Source organism: Chamaea fasciata, unplaced genomic scaffold, assembly GCF_029207755.1.
Source record: "Chamaea fasciata isolate MVZ Bird 193981 ecotype frontalis unplaced genomic scaffold, bChaFas1.0.hap1 SCAF_8, whole genome shotgun sequence".
In the NCBI taxonomy this organism is placed as follows: Eukaryota; Metazoa; Chordata; class Aves; order Passeriformes; family Sylviidae; genus Chamaea; species Chamaea fasciata.
The window spans coordinates 30,192,142-30,215,551 of record NW_027094093.1 but is presented as its reverse complement, the minus strand read 5'-3'; the positions used below and the strand labels follow the sequence as shown (position 1 = coordinate 30,215,551).

Here is a 23,410-nt window from a genome sequence, read left to right as displayed (position 1 = left end):
TCTCTGAATCTGTATTTCTTAATTTATGCTGGAAGGAGGCACTTGCATTTAAAACAAACAGCTGCTTTGGCTTGAAGTATGAATGTTTAATTCTCAAGAGAGGGAACATACAAGTTGTTTCATCCTTCTTGGTCCCATTCGTAGGCCAGAGAGAAAATTAAGGTTACATTTTTTCAGAAGTATCTGACTTGCTTAATGCACTGGGACAGTGAACCCCCGAGAAGTTCGGAGGCTCTGCTTGGCCTGGGTGAGTCAGCAAAAAGTGAGATCTTTCATTCCAACCTTCATGGAGGGACTTTCACTTCTCCTTTGGTCATGGGTCTGATCCTGCTTCTGTTCTTCCTTTCACATGTTTCGGCTGATTTTTAAAGGACAAAGCCAACTTGAAACCTTGCTATTTCCAAAAATGTACGTTTGAAGTAATTCCTTAAAACACTTGCCAGTTTACAGCTTTACATCTCGTCATTTTTTTTCCTGGTACTGGTCACTCTCCTCCTGCTGGATGACCAGCATGAGCCAAGAAAGCCAACCAGGCAAGGCAGGATGGAGCAACTGCGAAGCTCTCCCTGCTGCTGAGTGCCCTTCCTCCTCTCCTGGCTGCTGCCTGCAGCACCTGCTGTACCAGGGAGGGTGCGGGATAACTGTCAGCACTGCCAGTGAAAAAAAGACTTTTTTCCTGAATCTCAGAGCTTCAAACAGAGCTAACAGCACTCAGAAACCTGCTTCGGTACAGGTAATTTAAGCCTGAATGTATCCTTTGGACTTCTCTGCATGTTTGTCTTCTGATTAAATGGCAGAAGCCTACCAAGTAGGCATTTGGTGTGATTAAAAGGTCGTTGGAGCAGTTTTGGTAGAGGGGGTTGGGGAATGCTGCTCAGGCAGCATTTGACATGCCATGCATGTTTTGCCAATGTCTTTTATGTGATCGGGAGGAGGGAGAAGTGATAAACACCATTTGCTTTCGGTTCAGTCATCTTTGCCCTTGAAGAAACCCAGCCAAAAATCACCCCAACTAGGGAAATGCGGATACAAAACGAAGTCAGAGATGCGATTTCCTTTGTCAGATGAATTATTTTATCCCTTTCTCATTCAAAACAGGGAAATTTGCTTAACTATGTTCTTAAGAGCCTAAAGCTGTGATAGTTCAGATACTTTTTGACAGCATATTGCAGTGCACAGCCTTGCAGATTTCAGTACACTGAGGGACTGTGGACTCTAAAGTGATTTTTGGTAGCCACTGTGGTATTGTTTTTCACTGGATACCTTCTACTGTCCAGTTCAATTGAGCTTTAGATGTCTCAAGAGCTTTCATTTCTTCCCTTCAAAAACAAGCTGGTGAAGTTTCAGATGTACAGACACAATAGGGATGAGCTATCTTACTGAAGGTTTTTTTGGTCACCCTTGGAATATGTTGTAATAGCTTTTTTTACCATTTCAAAATGATAGAAATATCCAAATTGGACCACCCTTGTTCCCAAGGTCTCCACCATTGAAAGAGGCAAAGGCAAAAACCTCTCTGAACATGCCACTGTCACTGGAGCAATGGATATGCAGTCAGAGAGGAAACTGGAGCTCAGCTGTGCCTTAAGTTCTCCGTGTCTATCATCCATCACCACAACAAAAAGTCTTTTAACCTTGATAAATTCTAGGGATTAATTACTTTGGCATTTCAAACCCATGGAGGATGGCATGTAACCTTCATCATATAAAATTCAATGTCTTCCCAGCTTCTGCAGCAGAAGAAATAGAGAACAGCAAAAAATCACCAGCCTGACTTAGCCTGGAACATGTTGGAGAGCCACATGGAAAATGGAAGGTCACATTTAAGGTAGAACTAGCAGCAGGTGTGGAAAGAAACACAAATTACTGTGGCCAGAAACTCAAAGAAGAGCATAATATTTTGGCCGGTTTTGCTTTGCACAGGATATACACGAACAGATGTGCTCCAAGAACTGTTGATCTACAGCCAAGTTCCGCTTTGGATGTGGACACAAGACTCCCAGCTCAGTCAATGGCACTCAGCCTTGTGTATCTGAGCATGGAGGTACCCTCGGGTGCACAGAGCTAAAGCACACTTGACCTTTGGAGGGTTCCTCTCCTGTGCTCTGCTGGGCTGGACCGCACCACCTGCATCTCTTGAGTCAAGCCGCTTCCTCCGTTACTCGCTGAGGTGCTGAGATGCTGATGCCAGTGTTTGCTTAAATGCCACTGCCTCCATTTTCTCCGAACTTCCAGCTGAACCTAGGTAGAAAGGTCACAAAATACTTAGTTCAGCTAGTTTATGTTGGAACCCTGCATTGCAGAGAGCAGTGTAACAGGAAAATGAGAGCAGGTTACCTTTGTCAAGGTTTGGACTTATTAATTTAAACCCCAGTTTAAGGGGCTAAGGTAGGGCCTGTTTCTTGACACTTCTAGTGATATTGTTGTTGCAGCACACAACTTTCTACTTAATTGCAGGTGAAACTGTTCACAGAATCTAGCTGGCCTTAGGAAGCATTTGGTTTACATTTTTCCAGAATTTTATTTTTAGATTAAAACCAGGGCATTTTGGAACTCTAAGGTTAAAAAAAATAAAAAATAAATTTAAAAAAAAGGCAGATTTTCTTTTCAAAACCATTTTTTTCTGAACCCTGTTGAAAGATCAGTCAGAGTATTTCAAAACCCTCCGTCATTTCAAAGTGACTTTTTCTTAGGCACTGGTTTGGTTTTTTTTTCCCTTCCAATTAGCTCTAGATATTTCAGGTTTGGATGTTTGTCTGGACCCAACCAGCAGCAGCATTTCAGAGTGCAAGTTCTAGCCCAGAAACCTGGGAGTTATCATGCAACTACGAAGGAAACGGTCCCTCTACCAAAAGCTTTACCTCATAAGAATCCTAATAAACTTGGACTGGGTATAGCTTTTGATAAATTCCCTCCTAAGGACTGAGTAAATGAAACAGCCAAGGATGGGATGGCAGATAATGGTATCATATGTCAGAACCAGTCGGCTGTCAGTGTGACTGTGTGAGGGATGGTGCTCCCACCCTCAGTTCCCAGACAGTAATAATGCTATCTGATTTATGAAAGGGTTGCAGTACTTGAGAGGTGAAGTTTGCATCTGGCATGCAATTACCTAGGCTTGCCAGGTCTAGGAGGAATTTCACGGGTGATGTTAGGCAGCTGGGAAGAAAACCCTCAGATGAAACATCTAATTCATTGGGGGATGTATCCCATCGATTAATGAGGCATGCATCAGCAATAAAAAAGAATGTTATACACACAGAACTCACCTCACCATTAAGAAAACAATAAAGCACAGCCACAACAAAGCCCTAAAAGATAAAAGAACCATGGTCACAGGACTGCAGTTTCAGCTTTTGAATGGGGATGAGGCATCTCAAGGGAAATCAGACAGCTTGGCTTTGCCATTGGAAACTCAAGTCTGTTGCAGGGTTATATGTTCTACCTCTTTTTCTTATTTTAAAGAAACAATTGCTTGTCAAATAATACCTGGAACGATCCAAGAGCCAATTCAAAAAACAGCTGAATTTCCATTGTGCCGTTGCTTGCATCCTCAGGGAAAAAAGCGAAGATGATATAGTGTACCCCAAAGAGAGGGATGAGGAGGAGTGTTGACTTTGCAAGTCTCCTGAGAAAGAGAACAGAGAGGAAAGCTGGTGTAGAAGGAGCAAGAAATGCTCAGGTGGCTTTGAATGCCTTGTAAGGGATGTAAGGTTCATACTTGTATTGGTTGAAATCACTGCTCCGTTTTTCAGGGGATCTGAGCTTCCTCACCAGGATTCTTAAAATGTTGACAAAGATAATGAAATTAATCTGAAAAAAAAACCCCAAAAACAAAGTAAGAATGCAAAAGCAACCCACCAAACAGCAAACCCACCATCCATTTATGTAACTTGCAGGAATCAGCAGAGCCACTTTGGGAGGTTTGGACCAAGCAGAAAGAATAGAGGGGTTGGGGCTGGCCTGCCTGTGTCCATGTTCCCATCCCAGTCTCTGTTCCTGCTTCTCCAGCAGAGAAACCAGGAGCATCGGTTTGGTCCGGTCTGGCTGTGGGGTTCTGATAGCCTCTGCACAGTCTGGCCCCACTTTGGATGCCAGCAAAGGGGCAGCAGTGGAGCTATCACTTGCTAACTGGTACTACAAATGCTCTTTGTTCCCTGCCAAAAACACTCCATGTGGTTTGGGATCACGAGGCAAAAAGTAGTTAAAAGTGGGGAGATGAGAGAGTCGACACTGGAGTTCTTCCTTTTGCATTTCCCCCCTCTCGAAGGGTGGATATCAGATAAAAATGCTGATCTGCTCAGTTTGGGCGCAGATGAGGCAATAGCTGTTTCTGCTCGTTTGACCCTCAGGCAAAGAGTGGGAGTTGCAGGAGAGGTAGAGCCGCCTGAGCCAGTCTGTCTGTCTGTTCCCGCGGCCCTTGGGGAGCGACCTCGGGCTGATCTGCCCTTGGCTTGCACAGCCTGCAGACCTGTACCCCTTTTGCAACCGCCTGCACTGTGTCAGGCCCTTAACACTTCCCTGAGCCGGGAAACACCATTGCAGAGGTGGATCGTGCGTGCCTGTGGGCATTGGAGCAGGGCTCTGGGGTGATGGGTGTCCCTAAAAGAACCGGGTCTCCTGGAGATGGGACAGACACAGCAAGTCCCTGAGTTCTTTAAAGTTATTGGATGGAAAGGGAGCAGCTGCGGCTGCTGAGAGTCTGGAGAGAGCTGGAAGTTTGGGAAAGCTGGGAAGGAAGGAGGAAAGGAGTAGAGCTGGAAGGAGCTAGAGGTGAAGAGCATGAAGGAAAGAAATACTTCAGGGGTGGTGGGGAGCAAAGGAGCTTCAGGTCTGAGTATTCTGGGATTTTTAACCCATTAGGCCAGGGAAGAGCCGTGTAGCTGAGCAGGACTTTTCACTGATAAAAACCACAGGGGAAGGGGGAGCGGCGGGATTCCTGCCCGGAGGAATTGCCCGCGGGCAGCTCAGGAATGAGTGAGCCTGGGAGCACAAAAGTGTTTATCTGCGCTGATTTTCTACCCTTTGAACTGCTGAAGGCTGTGAGGAATACAGAGATTAGATCTGGGTTCTTAAGATCTGGCTGTTTGTTTGGTTATGAGCTCCAGTAAAGCCTCTTTTGGGGAAAACCTGCAGAGTCATGCAGGCTGCTTCTGCCTTCAGTAGCTAAACAAGAAAGGATCAGCATTCTGAGGACACTTGGAAGGCGATAGCTGGTGGGGGTCGCCAAAAGATAAACTAAGGTTGTGCTTTTTCTCTTGCAGAATGCCTGGGTCTTGTTGGCTTTTTTATATTGCTGAGCGGCTCCTAGCATGAGGGTTATTTCATTAAGAAAAATAAGTGCCATGGTCTCGTTAAGTTGATCCCAAATCACTTGCGCGGTCTGCTGATTGTCTTGTGGGGACGCAGGATTGCTCACTGGTCAACAGGAGCAGAACTTTAACCCACCATCCCAGCTGTCTGGGTTTCCGAGAAGTGTGCAAGTGTTGCACTTTGTGTTTTGCAAACAAAGTGGTTCTTACTGGAAATGTGAAAACCTCAGCCAGCCCCTGGGGTCTCGCTTGGAGTGTCACAGAGTACTTCAGAGTAACCAGCAGTTCACATTTCTGGGCTAGGGTTTCAGACAGGTCACTGCAGCATGGTCTGACCCAGAGCATCTTCATCGGCCAGAACGATTATCCCAAGCAGCAGCTCCAGCCCCCTGGCACCTAAGGCTCTGAAGGAGAGCAAATGCTCAAAACACAGGTGCTGCGTATTATACACACCAAACTGCTCTTGTCATCACTACTGCCTTGCACTGGGTAGGCTCACACTGAGTTTCTCTGCCTTAATTCACTGAGCAGTGCCTCAGTGCTGTCCACTAATACAGGGTGCGTGCAGCCTGTGAGCTGTTTTCATTCCTGAAAACAAAAGCCAGTGGTCATGTAAGGCAAGTTGGTTTTGGCTTTGCTGAGAGAGGCATTGACCAGCAGACACAAAAGTAATTGTACTGAAATGTACAGCCACTCGTTTCTCCTCTGGAGCTTTCCTTGAAACAGTCCAAAACAAGCTTCCACAAAACAGCCAAGTTCATGTGAAATCAACAGGATGTGGAAACCTGATCTTTTTCAGGCTCTTGGTTCTTGGGAGGACATTCTAGCTTTCCTTGTGAACTTAGCTTTGGGGCATTAGTTACTAAGTCCTGCTGAGCAGAAGTTGCTTAAGCAGTAACTCATGGGTCACACCAGTTCAGACACATGCCTAAGATCAGTTCATTAATACACTTCTAAAGCATGTTGAGTAGATGAGCTCTGACTTGACAGTATTTGAAAACAACAGTTTGAATCTGTTTGTCCCAGAAAAGACTTACAAAAATAGACAAAACTATGGGGCCTCTAATGATCCACCAGGTATTGGCATCAGTGTTAATGTCCCAACACCTGTAAAAATAGAAGAGAAGGTGAAGTCAGTTATCAAAACATTGGTATCTTTTCAAGCAGGTTTAGTCTGTTTTGCACCGTTGATAGGCCCCTATTCTCTTCTCTACGAAATTAATTTCCTGTTCTCACCAAATGGTACAAGTGTCTGACAGAAAACTGCCCACCTCCACTGGATTAGAAAGAGGTCCTTCCCTTAAAGTACAAACACTGTTCAAAATTTTGGAAGGGAAAAGAGAAAGAAACAAAGTTTCACTGTTAAATAGTGATGCAAAGTTAAATATAGATGCTGAAAACGTCGTGGTTTGAATTCATACCTGAAGGCTACCTCCCACCCTTGAAAATGCTCAAATGGAATTGGAAGCTTTTTCTCGTGTTGTTCAGCTGTACCTCTACTCACACCCACACTAGGATCCAGGCTCACACCACAGCAGGATGTTGACTGATTTACTTGCTCCAGCAATTAGAAATGAGCAGGACCCCATAGAACAGCCTGCACAGGGACTGCATGCTCCCCCTGGCATGCCAGCTTCCCCCACTCCATACCACTTACCCAATATTTTCATAGAGTTGCCTAGCAGTTGCCCATGCAGCCACAAACACCATTGGGGCACCTGCAATTGGAGAAACCAGTTACTGCTTCATAAGTCCATCTCAAAGGCAGAAAAACCCCAGTTCTTCTCACTGAAGGGAGAACCAGTACCCCATCCAAGGGCGATGAACCACCAGAGGAACTTCCTTTCGGAGAAGAAAGAAATCACCAGGAGGGTGTGGAGGTACAGTCCTTCCACGAGGAGCCAGCTGTAGTTAGACATGATGCAGTACTGAAAGAAGACCATGGTGAGCTTACAGCCAACCTGAGGAAAGAGAGGATAATTAGCTCCTGCCTGAGTTTGTGCCTACCTTCTTACAGAGAGAGAGTGAGCTGTAAATTAATCTTGGCAAACAGAGATTTTATAGCAATTAGGGGACTAAATGGGTGTCCTCGAGACAGGGGTTCACATGACAAGAAAGCAGAGCTGGCACTCCTAAATGCATTAATCAATTGCCTCACTAGAAGAACTGAATGTATCATGGACACTTGGATTCAGGTTACTGTCTCAGGGGAATTTCACTGTCACTACCTTCTTAGTACCACTAACACTAACATCACCTTAGAGAAGCATGTGAATGTATTGTCAATCCTTTTTTTTCCAAGAAAAGGAGTTGATAAACACAAACTAAAATGTTCTCAAAATATTATTTTTCTGCAACAAAAATCCAGCAACACCAGTGGGATAAAACAAAACAAGCCTATTTTTGTTCCTCTCCCTAATTCTTATCTTTGAGTTTAAAGCATTGACCATCATCTCCAGTGTTGCTCACCCCTCCTCACACCCAAATTTTCAAAATAGTTTGCTGCCAATAAAAAGAAAAAGGCAAAAACATTTCAAAATCTCTGAGTGCAAGCCCTTATCTTACTATCAGGTCTCACACCACAGTATAAGTCAGCAATATTTAATGTGTTCTCAGAGGGGGGGCAGAGCAAAACTCCCTTCTCCCATAACCACTCATGATGAATATAAAGCTGGGATGGAGATCTCCTTCCCTGTATACTATATCCTGCTAGGATCCTGCTGGGAAATTGAGGGGTGGAGCAAGCTGGTGAGCAGAGGTTTACCGTGTATGCCCCGCAGTAATTTATGTCGTCAGAGGAAAACAGGACAGCATCCTTGATGAAGTTGGACGAGGCTCGCAAAATGAACGATGTGAAGAGATGCATGTGGATGTAGTTCCTTGTGCAGCGAAGTCTTCTGCAAAAAAAAAAAAAAAAAAAAAGGGAGAGAGATCCAGTGAAGTGACATTCCCCACCAAGGAAAGGAGCCTGTGGCTGTAAACAGCAGTTTAACTGCTGATAAACTGATAGGTGATAAACTGGCAAATGAAGAACAGTGTTGTTCTCTCTGTGAAAGGAGGTTTAACGCATCTCCCGAGAGGGAAATCCTAGAGAAGACCTTAAAAAGCTGCAGTCATATCTGCTCCACTGAGGTACTAAAACAAGCTAAACATTGCCAGGAAAATTTTGATTTCATGTCAATATGCTTGTTCTAGCATCTCTCTCTCCCTCCTTTCTGGAGCAACATGAACCCAAGGTGTTTATTCACACCTGGATGAATTTATTTTTTCTGCCAGTGCAGTTGTGCCCGAAGTGTTTTCTGTATTAAATCTCCACATAGTCTATGTCCAGAGGCCACAGAGCCTGAAATAAATTTTCAAAGCAGTTGGGTTTCCTTTTGCCCAGCGGTGCCACCCTGACATTTACTGTAAGGGAAATTTCACTGAATAAGCAGCACAGTACAAATTCCAGGTTACAGGGATGAGTGAAGATAAACTGATGTCAGATTGCTAATAGAAACCTGAAACGTCTTGCCAGAAGTCAGTGCAGTTGCACTTAGAGCAAAATTTTAGCCACAGTCTCAAGTAGGGAAGAGAGCAGAAGGGGGAAAGACACTCTGCCCAAGGGGCACTGAAATCATGGGAAGACCTCAGCAGGGAGTTGGTGCAAATGCCATTTGCAACATGCATCCAGCTATGATTTGGAAAGAAAAGGAGAGCACAATATAATGAGCAGCCCTGACATTTTCTGGGAGACAAGATTCGGAGATAAATTTTGTCACTGATTTCTGTGAAGGTTTTCAGATATACTTCAATTTTTAGTTTGCCCAGAAAGTCAATAGAAGGATTTGTGTCAGCTGAGATGACCAGAAGTCCTGGCCAAACACAAACCAGAGATGCTTCTCCTCACCTAAAGGAGGCCAGGACCACTAAGGCTATCATCAGTGTCACAAGCGAGGTGCAGTATCCGATGGTGTACATGGTCTTCAGGGTCATGAAATAGGAACGCTGCAGGGGAACATATAATCACATCTTTACCTTGTCTGCCTGGTAGAGATCAGCCCACACCAAAAAGAAAGATCCGTCTTCCTATTTAATGAATAAAATTTCTTGTAAAATCAGCCACTGAAATTTCACCCTGAGCAACCACTTCCAATGATTGGCAGGAAGTATTCATGCTGAAAACCACCAATAGCAATAGCCCCACCTGGGTTAAATCACATCAATCAGTCTCTCCTTAAAGTGTTTCTCCCCAGGGCCCCAGAGCAGCAGATCTGTGGACATGGGCACTCAGACTCACTCTGGCCTCGTTGGTTGTGTCGTTGACATTGTAGCCACAAGCAATGTCAGGTCTTGGGTACGGGTCTGACCAGCCCTCGCTTGTACAGTTTCGGTACACAAAACCTGTGTGGTAACAATAAAAAAAGACAGAATGGGATATGACCATTTCCAATTGTATCTTTGTTGTCCTCGAGGTTCAGTCACTATGTAGGGTTGCTCCAGGAGCCAGGATAGCATGTTGCCCCAGGCAGGGCACTCTGCATAGCTGGAGGCGAGATGCAGCTGAGTTTATTCTGTTGATACTTGCCCAGTGTACTTGTGTGGGTCATAATATTGTTTACCCACTCAGGGTTGACCCTGATGGATGTGTTTTTATTAATTGCAACATAAATAATACTGCTCAGTACATCTGGTGTTTCTTGGCCACCATTCCAAGATCAGCAAACACATGACTTGTTCAATCACAGATTCAAACTCCATGCAAACCTGATACTCTGCTGAATGCTCCCACCTCCTTACTGTGGTTTGTCATGCTCCAAATAGAACACAAAATTGTAGATGGTCACAGATTTTCAGTAAGATTTAAATGAATACTAAAAGCCTTTTCCCCACACTGGGCATTATTTTACACTGTTGATTTCCTTGCTGACTTGCAAATTAAAGGTTAGGAAGAAATTCCCCTCACTTAAGCTCAACTTCTGGAAAGCTGAATACTTGGGTCCAACTGTGTCCCTTGTGGCTGTCTTCGGAGAAAAATAGGCATTTGCAGAATTCAACTAATTTTTCAGAGTAGTATCTGCAAAGGGCAGTTTGTCTGACCCTCATCTGCTGGGATGGCTGACTTTTAGACTCCTAATGCTGAGTGAGATGAATGTCCAGCAAGTCACACATGGCTGAATAGGGTAGTTTTGAACTTGTCCATATTAATGTTTGGCCCTAAAGTGCAAGTGGGAAGTCCTGCCCAACACCACTTAAAATGTCACTGGAAGAAAGTGGCCCTAGCAGGTAAGTATTTTATGTGTTGAACAAAAACTTTTACAATGAAGTAAAATCACTGCCCACTGTACTAATCACATTGATCTACCTGGTAAAAATCATACTTTAGAAACATGAAGTGGAATCCTGGCTTTCTTGCAGTGATGGCAATGCTAAGAGGTATTTAAAGGAGACATGAAACCAGCAGTCCTTAGTACAACCCTTGCCAGAGGGCACCATAAAAGTCTATTTTTTTCTCACACATTTAGCCATGAGGACATTAGGGTGTCTGACTCTTGCAAAACATCCCTGCAGTGCTAGGGGAATTGAGGGAGATACATGTGCAGCAGTGTTTGGCAATGGTTTTTCCTCTTCTCGGAGCCCTGCTGGAATTGTCAGGACAGCGTCAGAGCTCCTGCTACCTTTGGGCTAATGCTGGTCACCTGACAGCATGCCTGCACTTGATTTGAACTCACCTTTATAAACCTGCAAGGCAAGCAAACATACGTAGAACCCTGAGCGGGAAGAGCTCTGGGTGTGTCCTTATCACACTCTTATTCTGATGCTTTATTGAACATCTTGTTCCAGCTTAGCATCTTTGAAAGGGCCAGGCTTGCTTTATAAGCCAGGTTTTCTATGTTTTGCTGCAGTGCAGCAACAACAGGAAAGAAACATGTCTCCCAAAAGGTTGTCCCCAGCCTGTCTTGGCACCCAGCAAGGGGGTGGTGTGGTGGCAGATTCTCTACATCAGTGTCAACTATTAAGACACACTTACTTAACTTAGAGCAAAGCACTGTGCTTGTAAACATGCCTGTGACTGTTTTGTGCTCGAGGCTGTCAAAGCAGATCAGACAAGAAGAGGTGAAGTTCTGTGTTGGTGTGCACATGCTATTGCGTTATATGCAAAGCACAGGAGATTACGCCAGGCACATCATATGGATGGACACAAGGGAAATTTTAACAGTTAACTCCTTGCTTATGAGTGTCACACACACTGGGCAAACCGCAGCATGCCCCACTCAGAGCAGACTAGGGGTCTGCAGTTTGTCTAAGGATTCATCTTGGTGTTTACTGGTACTTTGGAACTGCCTTCACAAAAAGGAATTCAGACTAAAGGGGCAGCTGTGGAACTGGGGCCATCTGATGTGGCCTTTGCCTCTGAATCCTCACAATTGTCACATGTTCCTTCATTCCTTGCCTAAGGCACCGTGCTCAGTTCTGTTACTTGGTTCCAGAGAATTTTGTTTCTTTGGTCTGCTATGTAGAAAGGGACCATCCAGTCTGGGCTACAAATGCAAGCCTAGATGTGAACACAGACACCTGTGTCTGGGCACAGGTCAGAGCCATCCACATGGCTTAACAAATGGGCCTTTGGTGTTTGTGGCTGCCCATCTGCTTTGTAAGTGGTAAGGAGGGAAAAACTTTGCTTTTCTTTTGAAACAAGCAGATCTTTGTTTTTCTTTTTGAAAATTATTTCAAACAGGACAATGACTGTAGCAGTAAATAAACTCTGGAGTCACAAGCCAACCACAGTATAAAATAAAAGAACGCAGCCATGAGAATGAGGTTAAACTGTTGCTGACTTTGACCCAAAATGCCAAATGCAGAGGCTGAAATAAGTTGCAAATGATGATAGATCAGGTCTTGGAGTTCTGTTTTGAGCACTGTCACTCTGATTATTTTTTATCAGTTTCTCGATAAGGAGAGCAACTAAGGTTTAAGCTGACTACCTCCAAGATAAGGCAGTGAACATCTGAAATGTCATTATGACCTTTGGATGTACAAATTCCTGCTTTCTTCCCCGGTGAGAAGGCCAGAGGCAGGGAGCAGTTCCCTCTAGTGGCTGTACCAGCAGGGATTTCAGTTACTGCATTTAAGGGCCGGGATCACTATGCTAAAGATGCAGATGCCAGACAGATGGTTTCTTCAGCGATCTATGCCTTTGTGTAGTTTATCCTTTGGCTTTAAACCAGATTAAAGGGCTCAAAGGGCAGATAATGTTCGTGTGTACAGAAAGTAGCAAGGTTTCTATTTTAATCTGAGTGGCTCATGTCTGATTTCATTTAAAGAGCACTAAGTGCTTCTTCTCTGAGTTGTGTAATCTTTATTAGACAATCTAATACCTTGTCTCCTGTTCCTCCCTTCATAAAATGGATCTGTCTGCTTTTCTGTAAGTACTGGACCTCATTAATCTGTGCCCTATAACTGAAGAATGTAAAACCCTCTTCTCATTTGAATCATTAACTCCCTAAAGAGAAATGTAAACACATTTCTTGGGCATTTCTGAAAAGCAGAAATTAACAGAAAGCAGGCTTACTTAATAGCTCATGATTAGGGCAGCCTACTGGGAGTAAATTTCTCTTCATTTCTACCTTAGATATCCCAGAAAAAGGACAAAATCATTGCTTGAGCTTGTCTCTATTTCAGTGAATTGTTTGGTGAGCCATGAAACCTGAATTTCCACGAGATTGTGCCACTTGTATGGATCCTGTCACAGGCAAGAGAGAAATCCCCAGTGCAGATTTCCTCTTAATGAGGCAAAAAAGGGGATCTTTTCTGCCTGCCTAGCTGGATGATTTGCCAAAACTCACGTGTTATTAAAAGGGAAAGACAGAAATAAACACAGGACCTGAGTGGAAAAAGCCCTTTTCCTTAAGAAACCATGCTAGAAACCTGCTTTTCAGGATAGCATTTAATTCTTGCACTTTTTTCCATCTGGCTAGAAAAGACAAAGACTTAAAATGCCTTGCTACCTTAATTCCAGGCTTTTTCATATTTAGCTTAGTGTTGGAAACAGAGCTGCTAAGTAACTAGCATTCTTTAAAAGAAGGAGAGAAAAAAATTCATTTCAAATTCAGACCTGAGCATGGCATCTTCGTAAATAAATAAAAAATAAAGTGTTTAATAAATAAGTGTTTAATTAAAAACACCTGGGCATGAAAAGTGTCATTTTAGCATTACCTTTTTTCCCAGTAAGCATCTGGAAGAATTCAGGGCAGTGAGCATTGACAGTCTGTCCCACTGTGGATGAAGGCCAGCAGCTCATGTTATCCCACATTCCAGCACATCTGCCTGGGGGGGCAACAAGAAATACCATACAGCATCTCCCAGTGACATAACACCATGAAATTTCTTCCAACAATGAAACACTGGGAGACGTCTCTAAGCAGCACAACACCATGCAACATGTCCCACAGACCGAGGCAGCTACAGGGACAAAGATGCTCCATGCTCTGAAAAGCAAGCTGGATGAAACAGAGCAAGTCCTGCTGAGACCTGAATAGGGAAGAGGATGTCCTGATTGCTTCAAACCAGCCCCAGCAAGCTCCGAGACCTGTCCCATTCTTGTCATTGATCCCACTGGTCTCTACTAGACCCACAAATAGCAATTAGGGTCATTCAGAATTTCACATTCAGCCTTTTGCTACCTAACTGTTTGCTGGTAACAACTGAATGGCCCTGGAAAGATGAAGGAAATCAGATGGGAATTTTTGAACTTATTTTCAATCTTTCTAAAGCTTTCACTTTGAGTCATCCTAATGTTTTCCTTACATAGTATTTCTGTAAATAGGAGAAAATGCAACTAGATGACCCTGCCTGAGCAGGAAGGTTGGACCAGATAATCCATTGATCCCTTTCAGCCTCACCCATTCTGTGATTCTGTAAGGAGGAGTTTAAACAGCTTCAGGATGGTACTTAAACCATAGATCACTCAAATCACAGACTATTCTGAGTTGCAAGGGACCCACAAAGAGGGTATGACTCTCAGGTGAATGGCCCATTTGGAGATCATACCCACAATCTGGACATTATTAGCACTATGCTTTAACCGCTGAGCTAATGTCATCATACTGGGGAAAGGATAGAAAGGAGCAGCATCAATGTCTTCCTTTTATCACCATAAACACTTCTCTCTTTCACTGTGTACAGGCTGTGGTGAAGTGAAAAATGCCAACAGATCACTCACTGAGCTTGGCTGCCCAGACTCACCCCATTTCCCTCAGGTAGGTTCAAGGGCTGCTTATTTTAAGGATGGGCTTGTTGTGGTCCCCTCTCACAGTCAGGGAGGGAGGGAGACTTTTCCAGCTGCATCCTCAGCTTGACTATATTGCCTTCTGGCAGGGCTGGTAGAGATGCATCAGGGAGATCATCTGGTGGCCAATGGAGAAGAATATGGTGGTGATCTCTACTTAGACATCTTACTTAGGTGCTGGATGCTGGCATGGACCAATTTTGGTGTGAGGTGCAGAGTGTTAGTGGAGAAGACCCACATTTGGTGCTCTCTGTACCAAAGAGAAGCTGCTATCCTACCATTTCTTATTTTGCTCTTCTGCAGATACAGGTTGAAATCATTCAGACTCATTCCCTTTTGCTGCTACTCCCTGTCAATGGTTTTAGCACAGCCTTCTTTGAGGTTTCTGCAACATAACAGGGGAAAAAAAGGCCACTGGGATATGTCAGGACTACCCTGTGCCTGCTGTATCCGGACATGTGGGGAGGAAATGCTGACCAAGCACCCTCCTCAAACACTTCATGCTTTATAAGGCTAACCTCCATTAGCCTGACAAAAATATTTACATTTCTAGAAATGTATTGGTTTCCTCCTGTGAAACAGTACTAGTGCCTGAAAATACAGAGTTGTTCACAGACGGACGGCACTCAGCCCTAGTGTCCTCCCTGTGCCAATGTTTATAAGTCTTGGAAAGTATTTACTTCAAAGCAAAGGTTTAAAGGAAAGCAAAACTTCACCTTGGGTGATATTTATGACTTAATGCACTGCATTATTTGGCTTATCGAACCTTCATGCCAACACCACAGGCATAAAACCCCCAAATCAGACCCAACACACAGAAACACCTGGCAAAATTATGATGTTGGGTGGTTTCCATCCAGGAAGAGAAAACAAAAACCCACTGAGCTATTCCTCTTGCAGGTGGGCTTCTTGCCACTCCTCATGGATGAAAGCCAGTGTCTCCCACCCTCAGCTAGATAAAGAGCCTCGGGGTGGAGACAAAGCACAGCAGCACCTCCCTCACACAGCCCTGTGCTCTTTGGGATCTCCCTCAAGCAGCACTCAGAGCATTCTCCCAACAGCAAGACACAGTGTCACCGTGACCAGGGGTTCCATGTCTCCAGTGAGTTCCATGTCTCCAGTAGCTTCCCTGCCCTGCTCCTTGCTCCCAAGAGAATTTTCTTGTCTTCACTCACGCACAAAAAAAAGCGTGCTTGGTTTATGTTAATATTACACTGCTCCCTTTCCCAAGCTAATGTTATCATGAGGGCAGAGTCTTGCACATGACCCCATTTGTTCAGCTGTGAAAGCAAAGCTGTCTACATGATGAGGACTCAGTACCGCAACTTTCCCAGGCCAAAAAACTCCTTTATATGATGATAAATCCTCTCTGAAATTCAAGAGCTCTGTTGGGTGACAGTAACTTGGAACAAGGAAGAAGCAATGAGGACCTTCAAGCCATGTGATTTAAATGTTGGCTGCTGGTCTTCATTGATTTTTAAGGTAAATACAATTAAATAAATTTACACTTGCTGGGGTGACTTTTTAAATTATCCTTGTCCAGGAAGAGATGATTGCAATTTGCAAGATTTTGTTGCCGGTGTGTTCCCTAGTTGTGAGGATTGCAGTCAAGCAACTGGATTAGAAAGTTCCCACAACTCTTCCTGTCACAGTAAGGTGAAAAGCATGCTCTCAAAGCCTTGTAACAGATCTTACCCGTTTTTTTGCTTCTAAAGGAGAGATGTATACTAAGTGCATACCTCCTTTGGGAAGGGATGCTAGAGTATCTGAGTTTAAGGCACCACTTCATGCGAGAGCAGCTTTCATCATGTGCATTTGTTCAGTCTTTACCTGAGCTCAGGAGCTGATCATTTTCAGTCGTTCTGTTCCTTGCCTCCAGGGAAAGAGTCTCCACACACTTTTCTTCCTCCCTTTTCAGGACGCTCAAAAGGTCACAGATGGGTGGAATAGCTTTGATCTACATAATTTAAAAGCAATGGAATCACTTTTCCTCTTAAACCACATAACATCTGAACAGCATCTACCCTTTTTATGCTCATATTCCCCATGCAAATCTATCACTTGATTGTGGGCAATATTTCCTTCAAATACAGACAATTTTCCCAGTTAAGTCTGCATTTTTGTAGTAGCAGCAGGCAAGCACAGACTGAGTTTATGTGTTCTCCGTTTTGCTGACATTACTGGCATTGAGAAAAATGTGTTATTCTGCTAAATTAAGTACATGAACAGGATGCTCTTCCGAAAGACTGCAGAAACATCCAGGACACTGCTGGAGTCTCCTAGAATAACAGAGAATTAATCACTCACCCATGGCAGTGTTAAACCATGCACCTGGCAAGTCATTTTCCTGGGCACAAGTGATCCAAATATGCCCACTGGTAGCAGATCACCCAAGCCTGTTTCACTGCTACCATCTGGTAGCTGCAGGAGCCCACCTGAAAGCAGAATCTCACCCAGATTTTTGAGAGAACCTAGATGGTAATTTGTCCTAAGGTCATTTTCGCATCTTCCCATCCTCCTTTCTCATAAAACCATGTGGAAATATTAGTGTTCGCTCAGTCCTGATATAGTGATTAAATGTGTGTTTATGTTTTACGCAGCTGGACCAAAATGAGTAAAAAAACCAAACAGCGACAGACCATTAAAATGACAAGTATTGAAAATCATTGCAAAATTATTTGTAGGACAAGGTCTTAACAGTTACATCGTCCAGAAAAAAGTACTTTTACCCTTTCTGTTATTTTACCAGTGTCTATTCCTTTTGACACAAGAAACCTGAATATAAGTGGTTGCCCATTACAGTGAATTAGATAATTTCTCTCTAATGGATAAACCCAAAATCTCTATAAATTCTCACTATAGAACTTTTATGTACATATATATAAATGCATATGTATGTATACACATAATGAAGAGATTAGAAGCCAGTCATCGGGCTCTATCAGTTGAAAGGTATCAGACAGAATTCATTTATGTTTGTTCAAGAAAGTTAACCCAGCAGCATCATATTACTGCTCAACCTAATAAATCTTGTAGCATTGCTGATCGCTTTCAGATTAGATTTGGGAGAAAGAACAATCCCTGAAAACCTTGTAATGACAACTATTACTTTTCTACAATTAAATTTTAGCATACTAGATGATAGAGACTATATTCCCACTATTTTGGCTGGAAATTTTTTGAGTATTGTATTTCTGAACAAAGTTTGATTTTTGATAAGAGTATCATACCTCATCTAATTAGTCTGGTGTGTTTAAGTTCAGTATCTTTCTCCCTTGTCTTTGTGTGTCATGAAATAAATGAACTAGAAACCACCTGGTTTTGCACAGTGTAAGGAATTTTCTGAAATCACATATGCAAAGACTTTATATGAAAGAAACTCTCTTCTGATGCCAGGACTTGAATGCCGAGCACTTGAAGTGGCCAGCATAACCAGTCTGGTTTGCGTGCAGGTTGTTAAGATGATACTGAACATATGTAAAAATAAATGCTAGGAATCGTGTTAACAGTGATCTCAGGAGCAGGGGAATACTCCATCTTAAAAAAACCTCTACATTGTGTGGGCACTCTTTTCCTTTAAGAAATGTGGGTCCTAAGAAAGTTTCTTGTTCTAGAAAGATTTAAATTCTGTGTTATTTCTTTATGGCTGGAGTGAGGCCACACAGTTTTAGCACACTCAGTTGTGCGAAGATCACACTGATGATCTGATACAGCATTACTTTCTTACACTAAATGTGTTGTTCAAGCAGGAATACAGCATAGGTAGTGACTTACAATTACTGCTTTACCCCACGAAGTAATACCCACCCTACTCTTCCAATCAGCTGGATACCACTTCCTGGTAATAGATGTGCAACTAACAGGATTTTAAGCCCAGGGAAAGCAGAGAGCTTCCAGGTGCGGGTTTAAAGAACTTGTTTTCCACCAACACTGTCCCTGAGGCAGTCTTTACCAACACTGGCATCCGAGGGGGCAGGCCGGGTGTGAGCGCTCGGATGTTTGCGGAGCGATGCGAAATCCGACACGGCCGGATAACCCCACTCTGCTACCAGCTGTGCTCAGTCTCACTGCTGTTTACCATCCACAAGTGGGAGCAAACAGCCTGCCCCCGCTGCTTGAGAACGAGCAGGAAAAGGGACTCCTCTACGTGCGGTTTCTATGTCTTTTCCTAAACAGTTCCCTGAAACAGTTTTGATCTCCTTGACACTTCACCAGTTAATAAAAGGATAATTAACTCTATCCCAACTGAAACCACGACAGCGAGAAAGACATCCTCATATTTTGTTTAAAGCCAAGATACCAAACCCATCCCAAACAGAGATAATTGTGATTAACAGATCTCCAGAACGGGCAAAAAGCTGCAATATAGATACCAACGGCCAACACAGTTTTTTAAGCGTGAAATTAATGGATCTAAACAATATGCAGAATTCACAGCCATTTAATTTTAAAATAAGTGGACCTAGAGAGGATTTAAGGAGTAAAAGATGCCTGGTATTTTGAAAGATTAGAAGAACCAATAGAAGGAGGTGCTCTTGGGGACACCCTGAGCAATGACATCTATTTACAGACTCCTTTGGGTAGTACTAAGAACAAGAAACCAAAATTACAAGAAAACCATCACAGTCACAATTTTTATTGCAGAAGATGATCAAAAGGAAAAAGATTTGAAGATTGCATCCACTCTGCAATTAAAATGTCTAGGCAAAACTCAGGTTTTCTCATAGTTGGAACCAAATCCCCTGCTGAGACAAATAAATTGATTTTTCCATTTGTTGCAATGAAACAGTGATTTGATCCTTTCCTAACTTCTCACACCCAAGCTGGACATATTTCACCCCTTGTTTTCTATGTATTCAAAATCTGAATAACTTGAGCAGCACCTGGAGATGACAGTCCAGGCTCCACTCTCCTTTCCGACTGATCCAAGCACCTGGAGCTCAGCGGTGACAATCTGCCACATAAATCTCACTAAAGTGATAAAACTAAAAGAAAAAAAAAGAGGAAACCAAACTTTGTGGTATAAACATCACTTCAGATTCCTTTAATCTGAGTCCAGGGAGGCACTGCTAGACGTGGGCATTGCCCCTTAAGGGATTGATTGCTGGTGTAAATCAGTAAAGCTTTCTGAATGGTGTCAAATCTTTTCTCCTTCATCACAGCACCTGCTGTGTTTGTCAAAGTGGGTATGTAACACTGCTGTCTTTATAAAGGTGGGGAAACTGAGGCATCCAGCATCTAGTCATCTGGCCACTGTTAATTAGAGCAGGAAGCAGCAGAAGCAAGAATAAAATTTAAAAATCCCAGGTTCTATGCAGATCTTTTAAACAGAGACACCACAACTTCATGAAATAGAGGTGCTCAGAATTACTCAGATAACATGTGATTCCATGCAAATGGGAATAAACAGATCTGAGCACCTACCGGGACAGTTGAAATCCAGAAGATCACCCAGATGGTCCACATAGTTAAACACAGTCTGTTTTCTTCATCCCTCATGCATCAGAGGTCAGCAGGCTGTTTGTATGCTCTCCAATGTGGCTCCTAGCTCCTTTTACTTCATCCTTTTCCCTCCTTGCTTTTTTCCCTTCCCAGCTTTGACCATCCTTAGCCAATGTTTCTCTCCAGCTGCTGAGCTCTAGAGAGCATCAACAGTGACAGGACCCCCCCCCTCCCATCCACCCTGCAAACTCTCCTCCTCCTCTGCAGAAGCGCCCTGTCCCAAGAATTACAGCACCTCTCTTGAGCATGTTCCTACTGTTGTCTGCCTCTCTTCCTGGCTATTATTCACTGTTATCGATGGGTGTCGCTGGGGAATGATCATTCCTCATGCTCCCACGACAAGGGACCAAGCAGGACTCCCCTGTAAGATGTCAGCCCCACAATGGCAGGGGCAATCAATCAAGGGGAAGTACAGCCCTGGAATAAGTGCTCTGCTGAGAAGCCGAGTTGGAGGAATGTGATTCAGGCTGCCTGCACTGCTTCTGCTTTCGACAGCTCTGCACATGCTTCCCACAGGGAACCCACATCCCAGAGACCCACAAATCAGGAAGCTGGCACATCCTGCTGCAGGTGAGCCTGCTGCCTGCATGTTCTACCAAGCCCAGGTGTGCACAGCTGCCAGAGCCGAAGAAAACATCTAGCCTGGGATAAACAGGGAATCTACTCTTCCCTTCCAAAGAGGACTCTGAACACTCCCTAGACTTCATCCTCTTATCAGCATCTGAAGAAACAACCAGCCTGCATTTCATCCCAATACTATAGGCTGCAAGGTGTCATTGCATTTGGACCCCACTGGTACCTTGTTGTTGGGATGCAGATTCCAGGCATCCTGGGTTTCCCGAAAGTTTCTTGGCAATCCCCTCACCTGTCAGCAGAACACTCTTTGTTGCTCCTGTTTTTGTTTCTGTGGCAAAACTGTTGTAAAGGATCTGTGTGCCTAGCTGGGTGTGACCTCCCAGCTGCCAAGGCAGGCATTCCAAACCCTTGTTTGTCACATTCACTTCTAGCACAATACAGAATAAGGCTTCAAAAAAGAGTCAAAGTTTGCACTGTGTAGCAGTGCTCTTCCTCAAAGCATGTCTGTCCTCAGCTTGTCTTAAAACATCTTTTACCATCTATTCCAATTTACCATCACCAGACAGGTCGAATTTAATGAAGGGCTGCCCAGAACACAGATGTGTTCCAGGTTTACCAGTAAAGTCAATGACTAGGAAAAATATATGGCTAATTGCCTATGCACTGAAAATCCTGCCTTTGGATTAAACAAGTCATCTGCTGAGCAGCACAATGAAGGAATTTGAGTTTCCTAGCAAGTGCTGCCCTTTCCATTCCCATTCTGACTTCAGGTCATCTCTATATGTGTCCATGAAGACCACTGAGTTGCAATGCTCCCTTTTTCCCTACACACCACCCTCATGTCTCCCCATAGTCCCAGACTGTGAGTCAGGCAAGTGGCAGCAATTGCTTAACCCCACACTAGCTCTGTTCTGCTCACTCACCACAGGCACACAGGATCCTTTCACCTCAAAATGGCAAATGCTTCAGTCTTCCTTGCCTCAGTCCACACTAAACTTGTAGTGATTTTCATTTCTTGAAGACATCTGCTTCCCCACAGAGTTCAGTTGAAAATATCAAAGGGTTAAACAAACTGTTGAAAGGGGGTCTGAGAGGCAGCCAGACAATGTCACTGCAGTAGTCTGAAGAAACCACACTGACAACACTGCATCATCTCGGTGGGGTGCCAAGACTTTCTCCTCCTTTGGCTGAAGGAATATTTTATTATTCCATTCATATTGCAGCATCTTCCCCTGAAAGCCAGCAGTCCTCCTTGCATTTATGTAATTGAGAGAGCTTTGTTTCTGAATGTACTTTGGAGTGTGGGGCTTTTTCCAAAATAGGCCCAGGAGTCTGGAGAGTCAATGTTGGGTTTAAACACCAACAGAGTGAATTAATATTTTCTGATCCTCCCATTTTATTCAGGCTGAGCGTTTGAAGGAAGATGGATGTAAAATAAAACCTGGGAAACTCTCACCTGTGCAAACCATTGCTTAACTCACAGCAGATTCCAGCCCAGTGGGACAGAGAGGGAGAGCTGGGAAACCTAACAGCAGCAGCAGACTACAAAGAATTATTACCAAGAATTCACAGAACTCCAAATGAGATGTTTGTTTAATTAAACAACAGTTGTGTGCATTTGCTTTTATACCTACTCTGTATACCCCTTGTAAATTTGTCACAGCTGAAATTTCTTTCAAGTCTGGTATCTAAACCAGGAAAGAAACATCTGAATTTGTTCACACAATTTCAAAAGACTTTTCACTTTAACTTTAGGAGCAAATAAAATAAATTACTTTGCTGTGTACTACTCTGATTGTAGGATTGTTTACTTATCAAACACTAACCAACCTTGATTGTAAATATTTATTTATTAATACTTTAAAATTCCATTAGTGCTTAAAACAACTAAATTTTCTCCTCCCTTTGCTAAATAATTAAATTGTTTGCAATGCCTTTACTACAGGTTGACAATCAGGCTGCACATTTTTCATCTGACATTTGGAATACAGAGGTGAAACTGAGGCAAGAATCACCTAATTAAACCCTGGTTAACAATATTTATATCAGCCTTCCCAAGGAAATCTGCAGGTCTGTTGGCTGATAACTCGCTCTTTTCACCTACCTTTTCCACTCATTTGCTGCTTCCCAGGAAACTTTACAGAGTGCCTCTCCAGAGGTGCATCATGTTTATACCCTCTGATGTGGAAGCAGACATGGTTTTTGGTTTACATTCAGCTATCACTGTCCAAACAGACTGATGTACATGTGAATTGTGAGGAGAAATATGTTCTATTTAACCTCCATGTTAGAAAAACTGAACGTTAACTATTTTATTCTTAGAATATGTAAGGAAAAAACTCATTCTGGAAATAATTCTGGCTTTCTATATTAAGTCTATATTTAAAACATCATGTGAAGGGTATAGGAATAGTTTTTTCTAACCATAAACATTTACATCTTACTAAGTACGGGAACCACGTTCTAGGATCTGAATTTTACGATCTGAAGTTTTCTTGCTTACGTTTTTATCCAAAATGAAAGTTGTACTACTTTTGGACACATTTTACCCCTGTGTTAGAAAAACTGAAACTGAATAATTTTATTCTTAGTGCAGATTGCCTGTCTGAAGGGGGGGGGGGGGGGGGACACAAACCGAAAAAATCCGTTGCTTTCCATCCTCCCCTGTACCTATTTAGGTTAAAAAAAACCTTTCATCTTATGGATGGTATGAGAAATACACTGAAGAAAGGTTTTCAGGATTACTCTTCAA

General features: G+C 43.3%; 1 protein-coding gene across 1 annotated transcript; it reads right to left on the bottom strand.

Annotated features, from left to right (window-relative positions):
• Positions 1-1,885: 1,885 nt before the first annotated feature.
• Positions 1,886-20,229, bottom strand: SCTR (secretin receptor). Its single transcript, XM_066190319.1, is given in 15 exon segments — positions 1,886-2,241; positions 3,270-3,311; positions 3,490-3,628; positions 3,722-3,813; positions 6,350-6,419; positions 6,970-7,030; positions 7,120-7,273; positions 8,077-8,209; positions 9,202-9,299; positions 9,592-9,695; positions 13,509-13,619; positions 16,411-16,537; positions 20,005-20,103; positions 20,106-20,162; positions 20,164-20,229. Coding segments are annotated over 15 exon segments (1,530 nt in total). The 3' UTR covers positions 1,886-2,064.
• Between the last annotated feature and the right edge of the window lie 3,181 nt (positions 20,230-23,410).